Source organism: Ornithorhynchus anatinus, chromosome X1 (assembly GCF_004115215.2).
Source record: "Ornithorhynchus anatinus isolate Pmale09 chromosome X1, mOrnAna1.pri.v4, whole genome shotgun sequence".
Lineage (NCBI taxonomy): Eukaryota > Metazoa > Chordata > Mammalia > Monotremata > Ornithorhynchidae > Ornithorhynchus > Ornithorhynchus anatinus.
This window is the reverse complement of record NC_041749.1, coordinates 30609595-30627370: the sequence shown is the minus strand read 5'-3', so window position 1 is coordinate 30627370 and position 17776 is coordinate 30609595. Positions and strand designations below refer to the sequence as shown.

The 17776-nt window shown below is 45.3% G+C and overlaps 1 protein-coding gene across 1 annotated transcript in view; it reads right to left on the bottom strand.

The window, feature by feature from the left end:
• FAXDC2 (fatty acid hydroxylase domain containing 2) overlaps window positions 1-17776 on the bottom strand; it is a 35105-nt gene that overhangs the window by 5136 nt on the left and 12193 nt on the right. The window contains exons 2-5 of the mRNA XM_029051047.2: window positions 15445-15492; window positions 9125-9216; window positions 8897-9000; window positions 6314-6435 (exon numbers count right to left, since the gene is read on the bottom strand). Coding sequence (XP_028906880.1) covers window positions 6314-6435; window positions 8897-9000; window positions 9125-9216; window positions 15445-15492 — 366 coding nt within the window. The remainder of the gene's footprint in view (window positions 1-6313; window positions 6436-8896; window positions 9001-9124; window positions 9217-15444; window positions 15493-17776) is intronic.

Here is a 17776-nt window from a genome sequence, read left to right as displayed (position 1 = left end):
AGCCCTTGGCCACCTCTGCTCCGTAGCGTGGTGTAGTAGGAGTACAGGCCTAGGAATCAGAAGATCACGGGTTCTAATCCCAGCTCCGCCACTTGTCCGTTCTGACACCTTGGGCAAGTCATTTCACTTCTCTTGGCCTCAATTACCTCATCTGGGAAATGGGGATTAAGACGTTGAGCCTGATGTGTGACAGGGACTATGTCCAACCTGATTACCTTTCACGTAGCGCTGAACAAATACTATCATTGTTATCGTTGTTCCAAACCCAGGTTTGCCTTAGCCATTTAAATCTGCTAACCTCTGCCTTAGCCATTTAAAAGTTCTCCAGGAAAAAATGATCTGTGACTTTTTTTTTCCCCCAGCCAATTTTTCAGACATCCTTCCTCTCAAGAACAGTGAGTCTGTATTACCGATGTGCATTGCTGCTTCTCCAAATGGATGATTTTTGCAAAATTCATCTGGGGTCAGACTATTTTACTTCAGGATATTTTTGACAAGCTGGTATAATAATGATGGTATTTATGACGTGGATATTCTCTGCTAAGCACTGGGGTAGATATGAGACAGATCAAGCAGTGTCCCAAGCTCAGAGTGGAAGACGGAAAATGAGCACCATCTTACAGATAAGGAAACTGAGCCACAGTGAAGTAAAGTGACTTGCTCAAGGTCACGCCACAGGCGAATGGCAGAGCCCTGATCACAATCCAGGTCTCCTGATTCCCAGACCGGTGCTATCCAGGTATTAGTGTTATTGATGGAAAAATTTCAAATGCTTATTCCATTTTAACATTTTCTTAGCATGAATTTTTCCCATGGACCACATCAGGCATTTGATTTTGAGTGAAACTGTCTTTTCCCTACAGGTTGGCTTCACCTCAACATTTCTAAAAAGAGGGGGCAAAAATATCTAAGGTTGAGGTGCCAAAAACATGTTTAGATTTCTGACTGAATAGAATCCTTGGGCTCGTGGGATGTGATCATGCTGACCTTACCATCCTGACTATGGCCTCATCCGATTTAACATCCCCTGTGATGGATGGCTCCTCGCTGCCTCACAAGCCCGACACCTCGGCATTATCCTCGACTCATCGATCAATCAGTAGTGTTTCTTGAGTGCTGCACTTTAGTACAATAGAGGTAGACACGCTCCTGTCCACAGTGAGCTTACAGTCTAATGATGATGGCATTTCCTAAGCGCTTACTCTGTGTCAAGGACTGTTCTAAGCGTGGGGTAGATACAAGCTAATTAGGTTGGACAGAGTCCGTGTCCCACATGGGGCTCACGGTCTTCATTCCCATTTTACAGATGAGGCTCAGAGAAGTTAAGTGACTTGCCTAAGGCCACACAGCAGACAGATGGCAGAGCCAGGATCAGAACCTAGGTCTTTGACTTCCAGGCCTGTGCTCTATCCACTAGGCTAAGGACTCATCTTTCTCTCGCACATATTTATATTCAACCTGCCACTAAACCCTGTCAGTTCTACCTCCACAATATTTCTCCGTCCTTTCCGTCCAAACTGCTACTGTGCTGATCCATACACTCATCATTTCTCATCTTGACTACTGCATCAGCCTCCTTGCTGACCTCCCTGCCCTTTCCAGTCCATACTTCACTCTGCTGCCCAGATCATTTTTCTGAAAAACTTTCAATCCAAATCTCCCCATTCCTCAAAAAAACTCCTGTATGCAGAGCACTGTACTAAGCGCTGCCATGGAATAGCTGTGAAAAACTCAGTCCCAGCTGGGCAAGACCACCCGACAAGCAGAAGGCTCCCGGCAGGATGCACAGCAAAATCTATAGTTGCCAAAATGTAAGCCTATAATTGCAAAACCAGATTTTTACTTCTAAAAAAACAGGGGATTTGTAGAAAGACAGCTCCTTAACCAAAGCTCTGTGCATTTCTTGAATTGCCAGTACTTTTTAGACATAAAAATAATTTCTGTTGCTTTCTGGACCAAACTCCTCATAGGTGAATTCTTTAAATGTATTTCTAGTGTAAAGGGTTTTCCTGTGAATCAGGGTCTGCCTACACCACCAGATGTCCTGCATGAAGAACAATCTACACTGGAGACTTTTGATCTTATGTCTAGCCCTCCTACATTTACGACTGTTTATGAAATGTGGGTTTAAGGTTTGTTTTTTCCAAAATAACTTTCTTTTTTTTTTGAGGGGGGCAGTGGAGAGAGAGGGCACTTTGGTTAGAATGGCTTAAATTATCTGGGTTTCTTTGGAGCTGTGCAATTCCTTTTTCTTAGTCCAGGGATATGTGTGTATGTCTTGGAGCCAAGAACTCAGCCAAAAAAAAAAGACCCCGCCCCGCCTCCATTTTCCAGTAAACGTCTCTGGGAGTTTCCCTACTTCTCCCACCAGCACATCTTGTTTTTGCCAATAACTCTTGCTACGGCAGTCAGCCTGACATCAGAGTCCATTCGGAAAATCAAGCGCTGATCGCCTACTCTGTGCAGAGCACTGTACTAAGCTCTTGAGAGAGTACAGGAGTGGGAGAAGACACAATCCCCTCCCATGAGGAGAGAGGAGAAATGAGAAATGGATTTAGAACTTTGGTCCAACCCCACAGGGCCCTATAAATAGGCTCCTTTCTACCCCCAGTCAAGGAAGGGACAAACTCATTTTAAAAAAATTATCATCATGTGAGCGATTTTCCTCCCCACTGACTCTTTTTTTATAATCTCCCTCCTACTTCAATCAATCAATGGAATTAATTGGGCACTTACTGTGTGCAGAGCACTGTACTAAGCGCTTGGGAGAATACGGTATAACAGTTGGTAGACAGACCTACTTAACTTTGAGCCCCATGTGGCACAGGATTGTATTTGACCTGATTTTCTTGTTTCTACCCCACTCTTTGGTACAATGCTGGACACATAGAAGCAGTGTTGCCTAGTGGATAGAGGTTGGGCCTGGGAGTCAGAAAGATCTGGATTCTAATCCCAGGTCCACCATTTGTCTGCTGTGACCCTGGGCAAATCACTTAACTTCTCTGTGCCTGTTCCTTCATCTGTAAAATGGGGATCATGACTGTGAGTCTCACGTGGGAAATGGATTAATTTGTATCTACCCCAGGGCTTAGTACAGTGCTTGGTACATTGTAAGTACCTAACAAATACTACCCTCAGCATCATAATAATCATGGGAAGCAGCGTGGCCTAGCGGATAAAGCACTGGTCTGGGAGCCAGAGAAGTTGGGTTCTAATTCTGGCTCCACCACTTGCCTGCTCTGTGACTATAGGCAAGTCACTTAGCTTCTCTGTGCCTCAGTTTCAACTGCAAAATGGGGATTCAAGACCTGTTCTCTCTCTTATTTAAAGGGACTATTAAAAAAAAAAAAAAAGATAATCCAGCCTTGTGAGGTGCATGTTTCTGGCTGACCGCTGAAGCCAAGTTTTAAAGTGCAGCCGGTTAATTTCCCTGGGCTGGACTTTGTGGCTTTTAATGCCTGGCTAGCCACTGGGGCCGCCTGTGAGCCATTCTTCCCTTTCATCCTGTTATCTGCCTCAGCATGGTGCTCTCCATTCAGGAAGCTATCAAAAGATAGCACTGATTGATTGATCTAAAGTAGCCCCCTCACTGCTCCCCCCCACCCCCCACCCCCAGCCCAGATCTGCTGACTAAAATGGAGGCTCTGCAGAAGTCGCATTTTTTCTTCTCGCTTGTCTTGCCCTTGCAGGAGGGTGAATTTCAGATAGTTAGATCTCCTCTACATCTCCTTCAAGAGGCCTTCCCTGACTAAGCCTTCCCATCCTCTTCTCCTGCTCCCTTTTGCGTCTCCTTGACTTGCTTCCTTTATTCACCCACCGTCCCCGCCGTCCCCGCCGTCCCCGCCGTCCCCCCCCAGCACTTACATACATATCTAGTAATTTATTTATGTTAATGTCAGTCTCCCCCTCTAGATTGTAAGCTCGCTGGGGGCACAGAATGCGTTGTTATATTGTACTCTCCTGAGCACTTAGTACAGTGTTCTGCACACACAGTGAGTGCTCAAATATGACTGAATGACTGTAAATAAGGATTGTAAGCCCACTGTGGGCAGGGATTGTCTCTCTTTATTTCTAAATTATACTTTCCAAGAGCTTAGCACAGTGCTCTGCACCCGGTAAGCGCTCAAATATGATTGAATGATTGGTGTGATGGATAAACCCATTCCACATCACGTATGCGTAGACTGTCTCCTGAAGTGCACTAAACATTGGGAGAGGAATAGACTGGAGGGAATTAGGCCCCGTCCCTGTCCCTCTTGAAGCTCCTACTCTAAAAGCAGGGCTGTTGCTTTTGCTATCCATTCATTCAATCATTTATCAGGTGCTTACTGTGTGCAAAGCACTGTACTAAGCGTTTGGGAGAGTACAGTACAACAACAGACACATTCCCTGCCCACAGTGAGCTCAGTCTAGATGTGCTGGACACCACCTTCATCTCTCTTTTTGTGCTGCAGGCTTCTAGAAGCTTGACCTTGGGCAAGCTACTAACTTCTCTGTGCTTCAGTTTCCTTCTCTGTAAAATGAGGATTCAATACCTGTTCTCCCTCCCACTTAGATTGTGAGCCCCATGGGACAGGGACTGAGTCCAGCTGATTATCTCGTCTCGACCCCAGCGCTGTATAGTGCAAGCACTGTATAGTGTAAGCGCTGTAAGCTCCAGCCTGCAAGCTCGTCATGGGTAGGGAATGTGTCTGTTTATTACTATATTGTATTCTCTCAAACACTTAGTTCTTAGTACTAAGCACTTAGTTATACTGTGGCCTCCCAAGCAGTTAGCACTTAGTAAGCACTCAGTATATGTGAATGAATTGAATGAAAAAGTGGTTGGCAAAGAGTAAGTGCTAAACAAATACCAGTTATTATTATTATTATTATGAGAAACAACCCATTTCTAGTAAAAGAATGCTGGACTATTTCCCATCTGTCCACCACTAAACCACAGTGAAATTTTGCTTCTCTGTGTCTTTTGAAGAATGTGTAAATTCTGTGGGACTGCATGAGGCAAAAAATAGACTATAGTCATTCATGAGTTGCATGATGGACAAACGCTTGGCCCAGGGCAAACCTGTAGCACCAAATTTACACATTTTCAAAATAGGAACTAGGGAAAATGCAACCCCCATTTCTCTCATCCAGAAAAAGGAAACATCAGTTTTCCCTCTTTTTCTCTTTTGTTTCACACCTATTCCCTCTTGGCTCACCCTGTTTGGGTTTTTTTTTAGCAGTTTCAAGTTGTGTGAGTTTTATATTGTGCAAAGTCCAGGGAGAGAAAGACAAGGGGAAATTGGAGATAAGGACTTGCTGGATAACTCCCAATTACCAAGACCTTTGTCTTAGCAGCAAAAGTTCATGACTTTTCAATCAATCACTGGTATTTGAGGACTTTCTGTGTGCAGAGACTGTACAAATCGCTTTGAAAAGTTCACTATGAAAGAGGTGTGAGGGATTTTTGGTTTTTTTAAAATGGTACTTATTAAGCCAGGCACTGTACTAATAGGGTAGATACTGGGTAATCAGGTTGGACACAGTCCCCGCCTGATGTGGAGCTCACAATTTAATTTGGAGGGAGGATGATTTAATCCCCATTTTACAGATAAGGTAACTGAAGTGCAGAGAAGTCGAGTGACTTGCCCAAGGTCAAACAGCAGACAAGTGGCTGAGCTGGGATTAGAACCCAGTCCTCTGAGTCCCAGGTCCGTGCTGTCCACTAGGCCACGCTGCTTCGGAGTTGGTAGACGTGATCCCTGTCCACAAGGAGAAGAGTTCCTAACCCGTTGTCGTCATCTCCTGAGACAGTGGCCTTTGGGAGGAAATTTAGGCTGCTCCCTACGATGCTGATTTGCAAAATTCATTTCCTTATCATTAGCTTTAAGCTAGTGTCTAAATACCTCAGACAGAAGACAGATCCCTTTCTGATCTTTCTGGGCCTGGGTCTCCGACAGGTATGAAACCGTCCCCATTTAAAGAGACTCCAAAAAAAAAATCTCCTGAAAAGCCTCCTGAAAAGGATGTAAAATCCTGCAGGAGAAGCTTACAGTATCACAGGGAACTTGTAGGGTGTCTAGAGAGGAGGTCCACTACTTGAATAGTCCCTTTTTTCCTCAAGCTCCCAACACACTGTGAATGAAGTATCCCAGATTCCTCAGGCTGGGAGGACTATAAGTTTGAAGACCAGGACCTACAGCTTTCTACAGCACCCAAACTAGCCACCCCGGTGTAAAGCTGGGTGTTGGATAAGTGCTTTTGATTACTGGGATGAAGGGAGGTGGAGGGGAACCCCGGCTTGCAGCCGTCAGCACCACGAGTTACTCACGGGGTCGTTCTTGCCCTCTTGAATTCGGTAGCGGGCAATGAAGTTGGGCTTTCCAGTTGTGTCCACCACCAACAGGAGTGCGTTGAAGCCCCAGAAACACAGGGTGGGGATGAGAGTGGCCCCTGAGGGAGAGGAGCAGAAAGGAGAAATCAGCAGGTGTTTTCAGGGGAGAGACGGGAGCTCTCCTCCTCGCTCCTCCTGCTTTTACCCACCACCTCTCCAACAGGTCTCACACCCAACCCAGTAGGCCCAGGGGGTCAAACTAAGACAATTACCAGTTTAAAGAGGGATCTGAGGTGGACTGAAATTGGTTAGAATGCACGTATAGGGATCTTCAAAAAAGAGCGGACTGTGATGATAGGCAACCAAGTGGGGGCTTGGTTGATTTGGTGATTTGTTTCAGGTTGTGGATCTCTCTGCCCCGGCTCCCCCACTACTCCTTCCTGGAAAGCAGCATGGCCTAGTGGATAGAGCACGGGCCTGGGAGTCAGAAGGTCATGAGTTCTAATCCTGGCTCTGTCAGGTGTCTGCTGTGTGACCTTAGACAAGTCACTTAACTTCTCTATGCCTCAGTTCCCTCATCTGTAAAATGGGGATTAAGACTGTGAGCTCTATGTGAGACTTTGTATTTACCCCAGCACTTAGTGGAGTGCCGGGCACATAGTAAGCGCTTAACAGATACCATAATTATCATTATTGTTATTATTATTCCTATTCTAGTTCCTGGGTCTGCAATGGACAGGAGGGTGTGGGAATGATGCTGGGATAAGTCATCTGCTAGGACACAGGGAATAACGCTAACTCACCTGACATTCTCCGCCTGCTCCAGGAGGGAAGGGACAATTTATTAAACCCATTTTTACAAAACATGAGAAACAAGCAGTGTGGCTTAGGGGAAAGAGCATGGACCTAGGAGTAAGAGGTCCTGGGTTCTAATAATAATATAATGTTGGTATTTAAGTGCTTACTATGGGCAGAGCACTGTTCTAAGTGCTGGGGTAGATACAGGGTAATCAGGTTGTCCCATGTGAGGCTCAGTTAATCCCCATTTTACAGATGAGATAACTGAGGCACAGAGAAGTTAACTGACTTGACCACAGTCACACAGCTGACAAGTGGCAGAGCCAGGATTCGAACCCATGACCTTTGACTCCCCAGCCCGGCCTCTTTCCATTGAGTCACACTGCTAATCCTAGCGCCTCCACTTGTCTGCTGTGAGACCTTGGGCATGTCACAGCAAGACCTCAGCGTGTCCTAATAGAAAGAGCATGGTCTTGGAAGTCCGAGGACCTGGCTTCTAATATCTGTCCTGCCACTTTGGGTTTTTTATGGTATTTGTTAAGCACTTAACATGTGCCAAACACTGTTCTAAACACTGGGATATAAAGTTAATTACTCGGACACAGTCCTTGTCCCTCATGGGGCTCACAGGAGGGAGAACAGGTATCCCCACTTTACAGATGAGGGAACTGAGACACAGAGAAGTTAAGTGACTTGCCCAACATCACGCAGCAGCATGGCCTAGTGGAGAGAGCTTAGGCCATGCTGCTGGGTGATCTTGGGCAAGTCACTTAACTTATCTGTGCCTCAGTTCCCTCACCTGTAAAATGGGGATTTAATATCTGCTCTTCCTCCTTATTAGATTGTGAGCCCATGTAGGATCTGATTATCTCGTATCTACCCGAGTGCTTAGTACAGTGCTTGGCACAAAGTAAGTATTTAACAAAAACTACTATTATTATTATCTTTATGCCTCAGTTACCGCATCTGTAAATTGAGAATTAAATCCTCCTCCCTCCCATTTAGATTGTGAGCCCCATGTGAGACAGGGACTGTGTCCAACCTGATTCTCTTGTGTCAATCAGTCTATCAATGATCAGTGGTATTTATTAAGCACTTACTAGTTGCAGAGAACTGTACTAAGAACTTGGGAGACTACAATATAACCGAGTTAGCAGACCCTCTCCCTGCCTAGAACAAGCTTAGAGACTCCAGTGTTTAGTACAGGGCCTGGCAAATAGTAAGCAATAAGTACGAATAAGCAATAAATGATGGCTTGTCCTATGAACAAAGCAATATTATTCCAGAATCTTTTTAGTGAGGCATTTTACATGTGGTTTCTTTCTTTACAGATCATTGAATTTTGCTTCCTATGCTTTTTCATGGTCATCTGCCTAAGAGGCTGACATTTAATACTGATAGAAAATGCAAAACGTTGGACTCTGCAGAACATAAACTGCATCTGGAGCTCCCGATTCTAATTTACCCACCGGTCAGTTCTTTTTATTCTTCTTTACTTTTAAAATACCTTTATCTTTTCAAAGAAGTGATGTCTTTTGTTTTCTCTTCCTCTGTTCCACCCTTGGCCATACTTTTCTTTCCCCTTACTATCATTTTTCCCACTTTCTTCCAATGGCTACTACACTCTCCTGACCACCTTTAGAATACTGTTTTTCAAGTGACTGAGCCACCTCTTGGCCCAAGCCCAAAGCTGAGACACCCAGATTTAGTTATATAGGATGATAAGATGTTGACAGAGAAAAACGCGACAGAAGGCCTGTACGTTCGGAACTGGTGACTCACCTAAGTAGAAGAGAATCCATTCCTTCCCTTCAAACGCATGAAACAGCTTCTCCCACTGGGCTTGCCAGAAGTAGCCCGAGGCACCCCAGAACCTTTGCAGGTGCCTACAGGGAGAAGATTCCCAGGTGAGGTGAAGGAGCAGGGACCACCTCCCTTGTTCTCCCCCACTCTTTCCGTTTCCCCCCCGCCCCCGGCTCCCCCAAAACCACGTTAAGCCGAGCATCTTACCAAGTGACAGAGTTCCAGAAGGCCACGAACATGAGCAGGCCGGAGCCCAAGATGAAACCCGTTCTCCTCATGGAACCCCAGATCTGCCCCTCCTGGAGATGGCACAAGAGAAAGCGAGGCAGGTAAGGCGGTCCTTGAGGATCTTTCCTTTAGGCCACCCCCTTCATGAAGACTGAGAAACATTGTGGGAGAAGGAGCCTGTGGCCCAGATCCATCAATAGTTATTTCTTGAGTGCTCACTGTGTACTAAGAGCACTGTACTATGCACAGTGGGAGAGTGCAATTTAACAAAATTGTATAAACACATTCCCTGCCCACAAGGAGCTTTCAATCTAGAAGGATCTTGGCCAGATCAACTAACTTGGAGGAGGAAGGAGAGGAGGAGGAGGAACACAAGGAAGAATAGGAGGAGAGATGGTTAATAAGGAGCATTCACTAAATGTAATATCCTGTTCTGAGCAAGTAGGAAAGTACAACAGAAGCATAAAACACATTCTCTGTCCAAATGGAACCTAAACTCTCATCGGGGAGACAGAGACATATTTACAAATACCCCCTACCTACAATAATCTGGACATAGAACCAATATGGTTTGATACTGCACTCCAGCTTACAGCCTTTTTGACCCCTCAACAATCCAATGGATCATTACAAGGTGTACTGATTATGTACTCTTCACTACCAGCGGGTCACTTAACTTCTCTGTGCCTCAGTGACCTCCTCAGTAAAATGGGGATCAAATCGATGAAATTTTGCATCAGTTCTAAAGCAAATGAAATTTACAAAAATGATTATAGAAAACCCTTCTGGGGAGAGCCTTTCAAAGAGGTAATGTGGTATTCAGAAGGACAGCACTGCTTTTTTAATGTTAATCCGCTTTGGGGAGATGGAAATGAATCAGGAAGACTTGTTGGCTGTTAGGGGGGCTTTGAAGATGGAGAAAGGGGTTGAGATCTGGTGCTGTGGGGAGAGAGGAGGCAGAGAGGGAGCAATGTGCCATCCCCATGGGAACCTCTACTGCCCAAAGAGGTGCTCTGAAATGCCTTGAGGGACTCAGCTCAGCAACAGCTGGAGGGAGAAAGATGAGTAGAGGGTGGGGAATCAGACGAAGCCTGGAACATAGACAAAATGGCAGCCGAGTGCTGGTGGCTTGGTGGTGTTTGATAACTGATAGCCTTGAGGCACAAATCAACATCTGGCAGAGGCTTGCTCTGAGATGGGGGAGAAGTTCTGGGTTACAGAAAGCGCCGACTACCTAGCGTTCATCATGTTATCTAATAAGAATGGCGGGGGGGACATCGAATAAGCACTTTGTTCACTGGGGAAACATGGAGACTCTTCCTGGGGGTCCTGGAATTGTCTACACTGGGTCCCTCTTTCTTCTAGCCCAAGCCTCCCCCAGTTAACAAGCTCCAAAAATGAACATTTGTCCTGACATGGATCAATCACTGGCATTTACTGAGCACTCGCTATATGCAAGGCACTGTACTAAGCTCTTGGGAGAGTACAATTCAACCGTGTTATCAGACACGCTCCCCGCCAATGAGCTTATGGTCCAGAGGGAGGAGCCTTCTCTTCCCTCCCAAGAGAAGATTGGCCTGAGTGAGCAGTTGAAGGTCATGACTAGATATTCCAGGGGTAAAGGTACAGATATCAAGATTACAGGGATGTAATTTTAGATTGCTTATGAGCAGTATTGTCGAGATCACAGGTCTTCCCCAGGGACTGATCAAAAAAGCACCGGGGCCAATTGAGGGGAGTTTGCCCTCTGGAAAGTGCTCCCAATTCATCAGAGATCACCATGAGCCAGAATGAGCCAAAGCTGTGCCTTCACTTACGTGTTCAGCTGGGGTCATGGGCACACTTAATCATCCCAATCACATGCAAAGGAGTTTCTCGAACAGAGTTTTGTTGGGACCACATTAGTAACATGTTGAGAGAAGCAGCTATGGGAAAGAGCACGGGCCTGGGAGTCAGAGGCCCTGGATTCTAATCCCGACGCGGCCAGGTGTCTGCTGTGTGATGACGAGCATGTCATTTCACTTCTCTCCGCCTTGGTTACCTCATCTGCAAAATGGGAATCAAATCCTACTCCCTTCGACTTAGACCATGCACGCCATGTGGGACAGGGACTGTGTCCACCCTGATTAACTAGTTTCTACTCCAGCGCTTAGAACAGCACTTGGCACATAGTAAGTGCTAAACAAGTGCAATAATTACCATTATTAGGGCTGCCTTCTTTAAAAATTAATCTCCCTCACACTGGCCCCTACTTCTCAGCGGTCAAAGTGGTGAAGGGCAGCTTGGTCATGGTTCAGGCCAGCAGGGGTCTAACCCTCAAGACAGCCTTGACTCCTTGTGTCAATGGCCATACATCAGTAGCAGGAGTTACAGCATTTGTTATGCACCTACTGTGCGCGAAGCATTGTACTATATTCTGGGAAAAAGATACACAAATGAGAGGTAGATATATGGCTCCTAGCCCTGCGGTGGCTCATCATTTAAGAAATCCTCTAGTTTCTAGAATCAGTTGACTCAACTATTTCAGACAAGAGACTCCTATGTCCCAAACCTGAGCCGCCTCAAGATTTTACAACTGAAGACATACCCATCTTCACCACTTGTGTTCCCAGAGCTTAATATGGTGCCCTGCACACAGTGAGCACTTAATAAATAATATTACTATGGCTACGCATATCTAACTGTGCGTTCAGTGATTCATTTTGCTATGCCACCCTGACATAATAATAATAATAATGTTGGTATTTGTTAAGCGCTTACTATGTGCCGAGCACTGTTCTAAGCGTTGGGGTAGACACACGGGAATCAGGTTGTCCCACGTGGGGCTCACAATCTTAATCCCCATTTTACAGACATCTATTCGTTCCTTTATCCTACCTGCTGTTTTCCTTTCTGCTGCTCCCACTATTTGTCAATATGTTCATGTCTGGCTCCCTCGTTAGATTGTAAACGCTTTGCGGGCAGGGACCATGTTTTTGGCTTTTGCCGTACTTTCCCCAAGAGCTCAGTGCCCAGTACTCAGTCAACACCATTACGACTATCAGCTAACACAGCTGTCCTTTCTGAATGGATATTCAGAATATGACAATTTGCTCTCCACAAAGACATCCTATGTCTTGTTTTAATTAGTTAGGTAGCCCAATTAGTAGAGCCTATTTTTAAAAGGGCCAGTGAGGAAGCTGCCCAAACTCGGGAGAGTATGTTGGTTTGGGATTTTATAATTTGTGTTTAAACTTAAAATTCCCTGCTTTTGGTTGTTTCTCCTATATTTTAAGCACTCTGGGAATCATTACCTCTCTGACCATACATAAAATGATGATGATGATAATGTCTTTGTTAAATGCTTTCTGTGTGCCACACACTGTAGTATAGGGTAGATGCAGGAGTTACAGCATTTGTTATGCACCTACTGTGCGCGAAGCATTGTACTATATTCTGGGAAAAAGATACACAAATGAGAGGTAGATATATGGCTCCTAGCCCTGCGGTGGCTCATCATTTAAGAAATCCTCTAGTTTCTAGAATCAGTTGACTCAACTATTTCAGACAAGAGACTCCTATGTCCCAAACCTGAGCCGCCTCAAGATTTTACAACTGAAGACATACCCATCTTCACCACTTGTGTTCCCAGAGCTTAATATGGTGCCCTGCACACAGTGAGCACTTAATAAATAATATTACTATGGCTACGCATATCTAACTGTGCGTTCAGTGATTCATTTTGCTATGCCACCCTGACATAATAATAATAATAATGTTGGTATTTGTTAAGCGCTTACTATGTGCCGAGCACTGTTCTAAGCGTTGGGGTAGACACACGGGAATCAGGTTGTCCCACGTGGGGCTCACAATCTTAATCCCCATTTTACAGACATCTATTCGTTCCTTTATCCTACCTGCTGTTTTCCTTTCTGCTGCTCCCACTATTTGTCAATATGTTCATGTCTGGCTCCCTCGTTAGATTGTAAACGCTTTGCGGGCAGGGACCATGTTTTTGGCTTTTGCCGTACTTTCCCCAAGAGCTCAGTGCCCAGTACTCAGTCAACACCATTACGACTATCAGCTAACACAGCTGTCCTTTCTGAATGGATATTCAGAATATGACAATTTGCTCTCCACAAAGACATCCTATGTCTTGTTTTAATTAGTTAGGTAGCCCAATTAGTAGAGCCTATTTTTAAAAGGGCCAGTGAGGAAGCTGCCCAAACTCGGGAGAGTATGTTGGTTTGGGATTTTATAATTTGTGTTTAAACTTAAAATTCCCTGCTTTTGGTTGTTTCTCCTATATTTTAAGCACTCTGGGAATCATTACCTCTCTGACCATACATAAAATGATGATGATGATAATGTCTTTGTTAAATGCTTTCTGTGTGCCACACACTGTAGTATAGGGTAGATGCAGGATAATCAGGTTGGATACAGTCCCTGCCCCACATGGGACTCAGTCTAAGAGGGAGAGAGAACAGGTATTGAGTCCCCATTTTACAAAGGAAGAAACTGAAGCCCAGAGAAGTGAAGTGAATTACCCAAGGTCATACAGCAGACAAATGGCTAAGCCAGGATTAGAATCTAGGTCCTCTGACTTCCATGCCTGCTTGCAGCATGGATAAATCATGGGCCTGGGAGTCATAAAGTCATGAGTTCTAATCCTAGCTCCTCCACTTGTCTGCTGTGTGACCTTGGACAAGTCACTTCACTTCTCTATGTCTTGGTGACCTCATCTATAAAATGGGGATCGAGACTGTGAGCCCCATGTAGGACAAGGGACTGTGTCCAACCTGATTTGCAAGTATCCACCCCAGTGGTTAGTACAGTGCCTGACATATAGTAAGTGCTTAACAAATACCATCATCATCATTATTATTATTTCCTTAGGCCATGCTGGTGACACACCTGATTCTCCTATAACATTAGAGAAGCAGCATGGCTCAGTGGAAAGAGCCCAGGCTTAGAAGTCAGAGGTCAAGGGTTCTAATCCCGGCTCCACCACCTATCAGCTGTGTGACTTTGGGCAAGTCACTTATCTTCTCGGAGCTTCAGTTACCTCATCTGTAAAATGGGGATTCAGACTGTGAGCCTCACGTGGGACAACCTGATTACCCTGTATCTACCCCAGTGCTTAGAACAGTGCTTGGCACATAGTAAGCGCTTAACAAATACCAACATTATTATTATTATTTTGGCCTTTGTGGTCTTTCGAAGCCCCGTGTAAAGGAAAACTCTTACCAGAGGTCTCGTCCATTCCAATGCCCCATTTCTTCCAACACCATGATAAACTGTATCCAAACTGGCTCACAGTGTTGGAAGAAGTTTCTCAGTTACCTAGAAACACCCAATCCAAAATGTGTGGTGAAAGCGTGCACTGTGGGAGAACTGAGTGCAGTGTGGTCTAGTGGAAAGAGCACAGGCCTGGGAGTCGGACGACCTGGGTTCTTATCCCGGTTCTGCCACTTGTCGGCTGTGTGTCCTTGGCAAGTCGCTTCACTTCTCTGGGCCTCCATTCCCTCATCTGTAGAATGGGGATTCAAAACCTGTTTTCCCTCTTACTTGAAGTGTGAGCCCCGTGTGGGGGAGGGTCTATGTCCAACCTAATTATCTTGTATCTGCCGTAGTGCTTGGAATATAGTAAGTGTTGAACAAATATCACAGTTATCATCATCATTATTATTATTTCCAAAAGTCCAAAAGTCCAGGTGAAGGGTAAATGTGAAGGTGGGGAAAAGAACTCTGATTAGGCAGGCTTACTTCACAGCTTTCTGAGGTTTTTTCAAAACAGTTCTCTGGCCCTAGCAGATAGGAGTGGAGACATCTTAATGCCAGGTAATGTAGAGGTCAGAATCTTGTTCCCATTCACAGTCCGCATATCCACTGGGACTCTGGGATGTGTGAGAGAGAGGGAAGAGGGAGAGGTAGGGGAATCCAATAACGACCCTCCCTTACGACAACCACCCAGCTATATCATGTGAAACTCTCGAGTAGTTGGGACGATCGAGATGGCAGAAGCAAAGTCAGGAGACCTAGCGTTTGGCTGTAAACCCACTTACACACCTACCTTTCCTGGATCATCTGAGTGAAGGATGTTGCTTTTTCAGAGCAAGTATCCACATGGAAGTGCTTGCCAATCTCAAAACGAGTCCATTATTTTAGGAGAGACAGTGGCCGAGTACTGAAAAAGACTGCTCTCCTCTTTCCCCAAAGCAAACTCCCTCCAGTATGGGCTAAACCCCCTCAATAGAAAAGGGCCTACATGATCCAAATCCTTTCACAGCCTTACCAACTCATCAGGTTTGGCCTCTTACCTGCTTCCGCCTCTCAACTGGCAGGGAGTCTCTTGCTGCTTCTTTCATCTGCAAAAGGATAGAGGTATGAATTAATTACCCCCGCCACCTTTCTCCCCCAAAATTCCCAAGTGGGAGATGGGGGAAGGGCAGAAGATTTTCTGAAAGGAACGCACTGCCCGAGGGGCTTTGTTCCAGAGCAGGAAAGTAAGAAGTAAAAGAATACATGCTGGATCTCCTGTTCTGGTGGCCATCGTTTCAAAGCAGATGTCATTTGGGTTAGTTTTCTTTTTTTGCAACAACTTGGCTGCAGGGTTCAGAATGCCAAAGAGCGGACGTGTCCCCGAAGGCGGTACCCGAGGTTCCCTTTGGAGGTCACGGGGCCAGGGCGCAATGTGCCCGGCGGCTAGGGCTGGGGGCTGGGTGCCGGGGTCATTCCACGCTGGGGCAGGACGAAAGCTGACTGGAGCTTCTGCTGCTCCAGCTCTTTGGTCCGGTGAGACGTGGACTTTGACCCCGGCTAGGTACCGGTGGTGTTACCGTTCTCCACCATGCCGGGTTGCAGAATGAGTTGTAGTCTCTCCACCGCTGCAGTTTGGAACTATTTCCTTTCCCACTTTTCCTATTCCCCCCACTCCCTCCATCAGCTCACATGGGCCCAAAAGGGAAACCAAAGTCAAGAGGATGTTTTATATCAATCGGTGGTATTTATTGAGCATTTACTAGGTACAGAGCATTGTTCTAAGCAGTTGGGAGAGTACAACAGAATTAGCAGAAAAGTTCACTGCCCACCATGAGATTACAGTCTAGAATCTACAGTCACTTGCTTTGAAACCCAGGTGAAACCCTGTAGTGCACTGAATCCCACTCAGTGACACTCAGCAGCACTTCTTGATCCCTATTTCTTTCTAAGAGGTTCTTAATCTCCTGTTAAATGTAGACTGGTGGACAGTATTTATTGAGCATCTTTTGGGTGCAGGACACTGCACTAAACACTGAGGAGAGGACTGCTGAATGAGATGCAATTCCTGCACTTGAGAATGGTACATTCTAAAAGCAGAAATGATCATTCTGGACCCATTCTTCCTAGGTAACTTCACTTTAAAAAAGAAAAAAAAACCCACCGTCCTCTTCTTTAGATCTTTACAAAATTCACTTGTCAGCTGTGTGACTTTGGGCAAGTCACTTCACTTCTCTGTGTCTCAGTTACCTCATCTGTAAAATGGGGATTAAGACTGTGAGCCCCAAGTGGGACAACCTGCTTACCTTGTATCTCCCCCAGCGCTTAGAAAAGTGCTTGGCACATAGTAAGCACTTAACAAATACTATTATTATTATTATTATTATTATTATTAGCAGCCAGTCTGTTTTGAGCATCTACCGAATAGGTCAAGTTCTTGGGGAACACAGAAAGAAGAAAAAGACACGATTGTTATCCTCAAGGACTGCCAATCTAATAAGGAAGAAAGAGAACATAAATGGGCAAATATCTTTGGAGAGATGATGATTTTATTCTTATGGAGAAAAGGCCGAGGAGGTGACCTCTAACTACGCAGGAGTTGGGGGTTGGTAACCACCTACTGAAAGCGGTTCTCAATTTTCTGTTCAAAACTGAAAATTGAAAAACTAGAAATAGGAGGATATTCCAGCCAGAGGCTTGCAGGTTAGATAGGAGGAAGGATTTGGTTGGGAAACAGTGGAAAGGGTGATGAGGGAGATAGTGGAATTTGCTCCCCTGTTGAGACTGTAGAACAGGGCAGACGTTTGTCTGGAAAGCGGGATCAAGGGCTCCGCAAGTCTTGCAGGTTTTTCTAAAAGCTAGTAGATCAACCAACAGTTACCTTTGCGTTCCCGCTGCATTCATTTATCAGCACCCTCTCCTCTGTCACCAATTACTACCACCTCCTATTGCTCCCTGTGATACTCACTTAAAAGAACACAAGCGTGGGCCTCTAGCAAACATTTTTCCTCAAAACTCAAATTCCAACAAATCAAATGCAAAGGAGAGCAGATGTCAAATTTTTTAGTCTCTCTTAGGCCCAGTGCTTAGGGCTGATGATTTCTTAAGCCCCTCATGGTGATCGTTTTTATGGCTAAAACTTAATCAGAAGACTTAATAATAATAATAATGTTGGTATTTGTTAAGCGCTTACTATGTGCCGAGCACTGTTCTAAGCCCTGGGGTAGACATAGGGGAATCAGGTTGTCCCACGTGGGGCTCACAGTCTTAATCCTCATTTTACAGATGAGGGAACTGAGGCACAGAGAAGTTAAGTGACTTGCCCACAGTCACACAGCTGACAAGTGGCAGAGCTGGGATTCGAACTCATGAGCCCTGACTCCAAAGCCCATG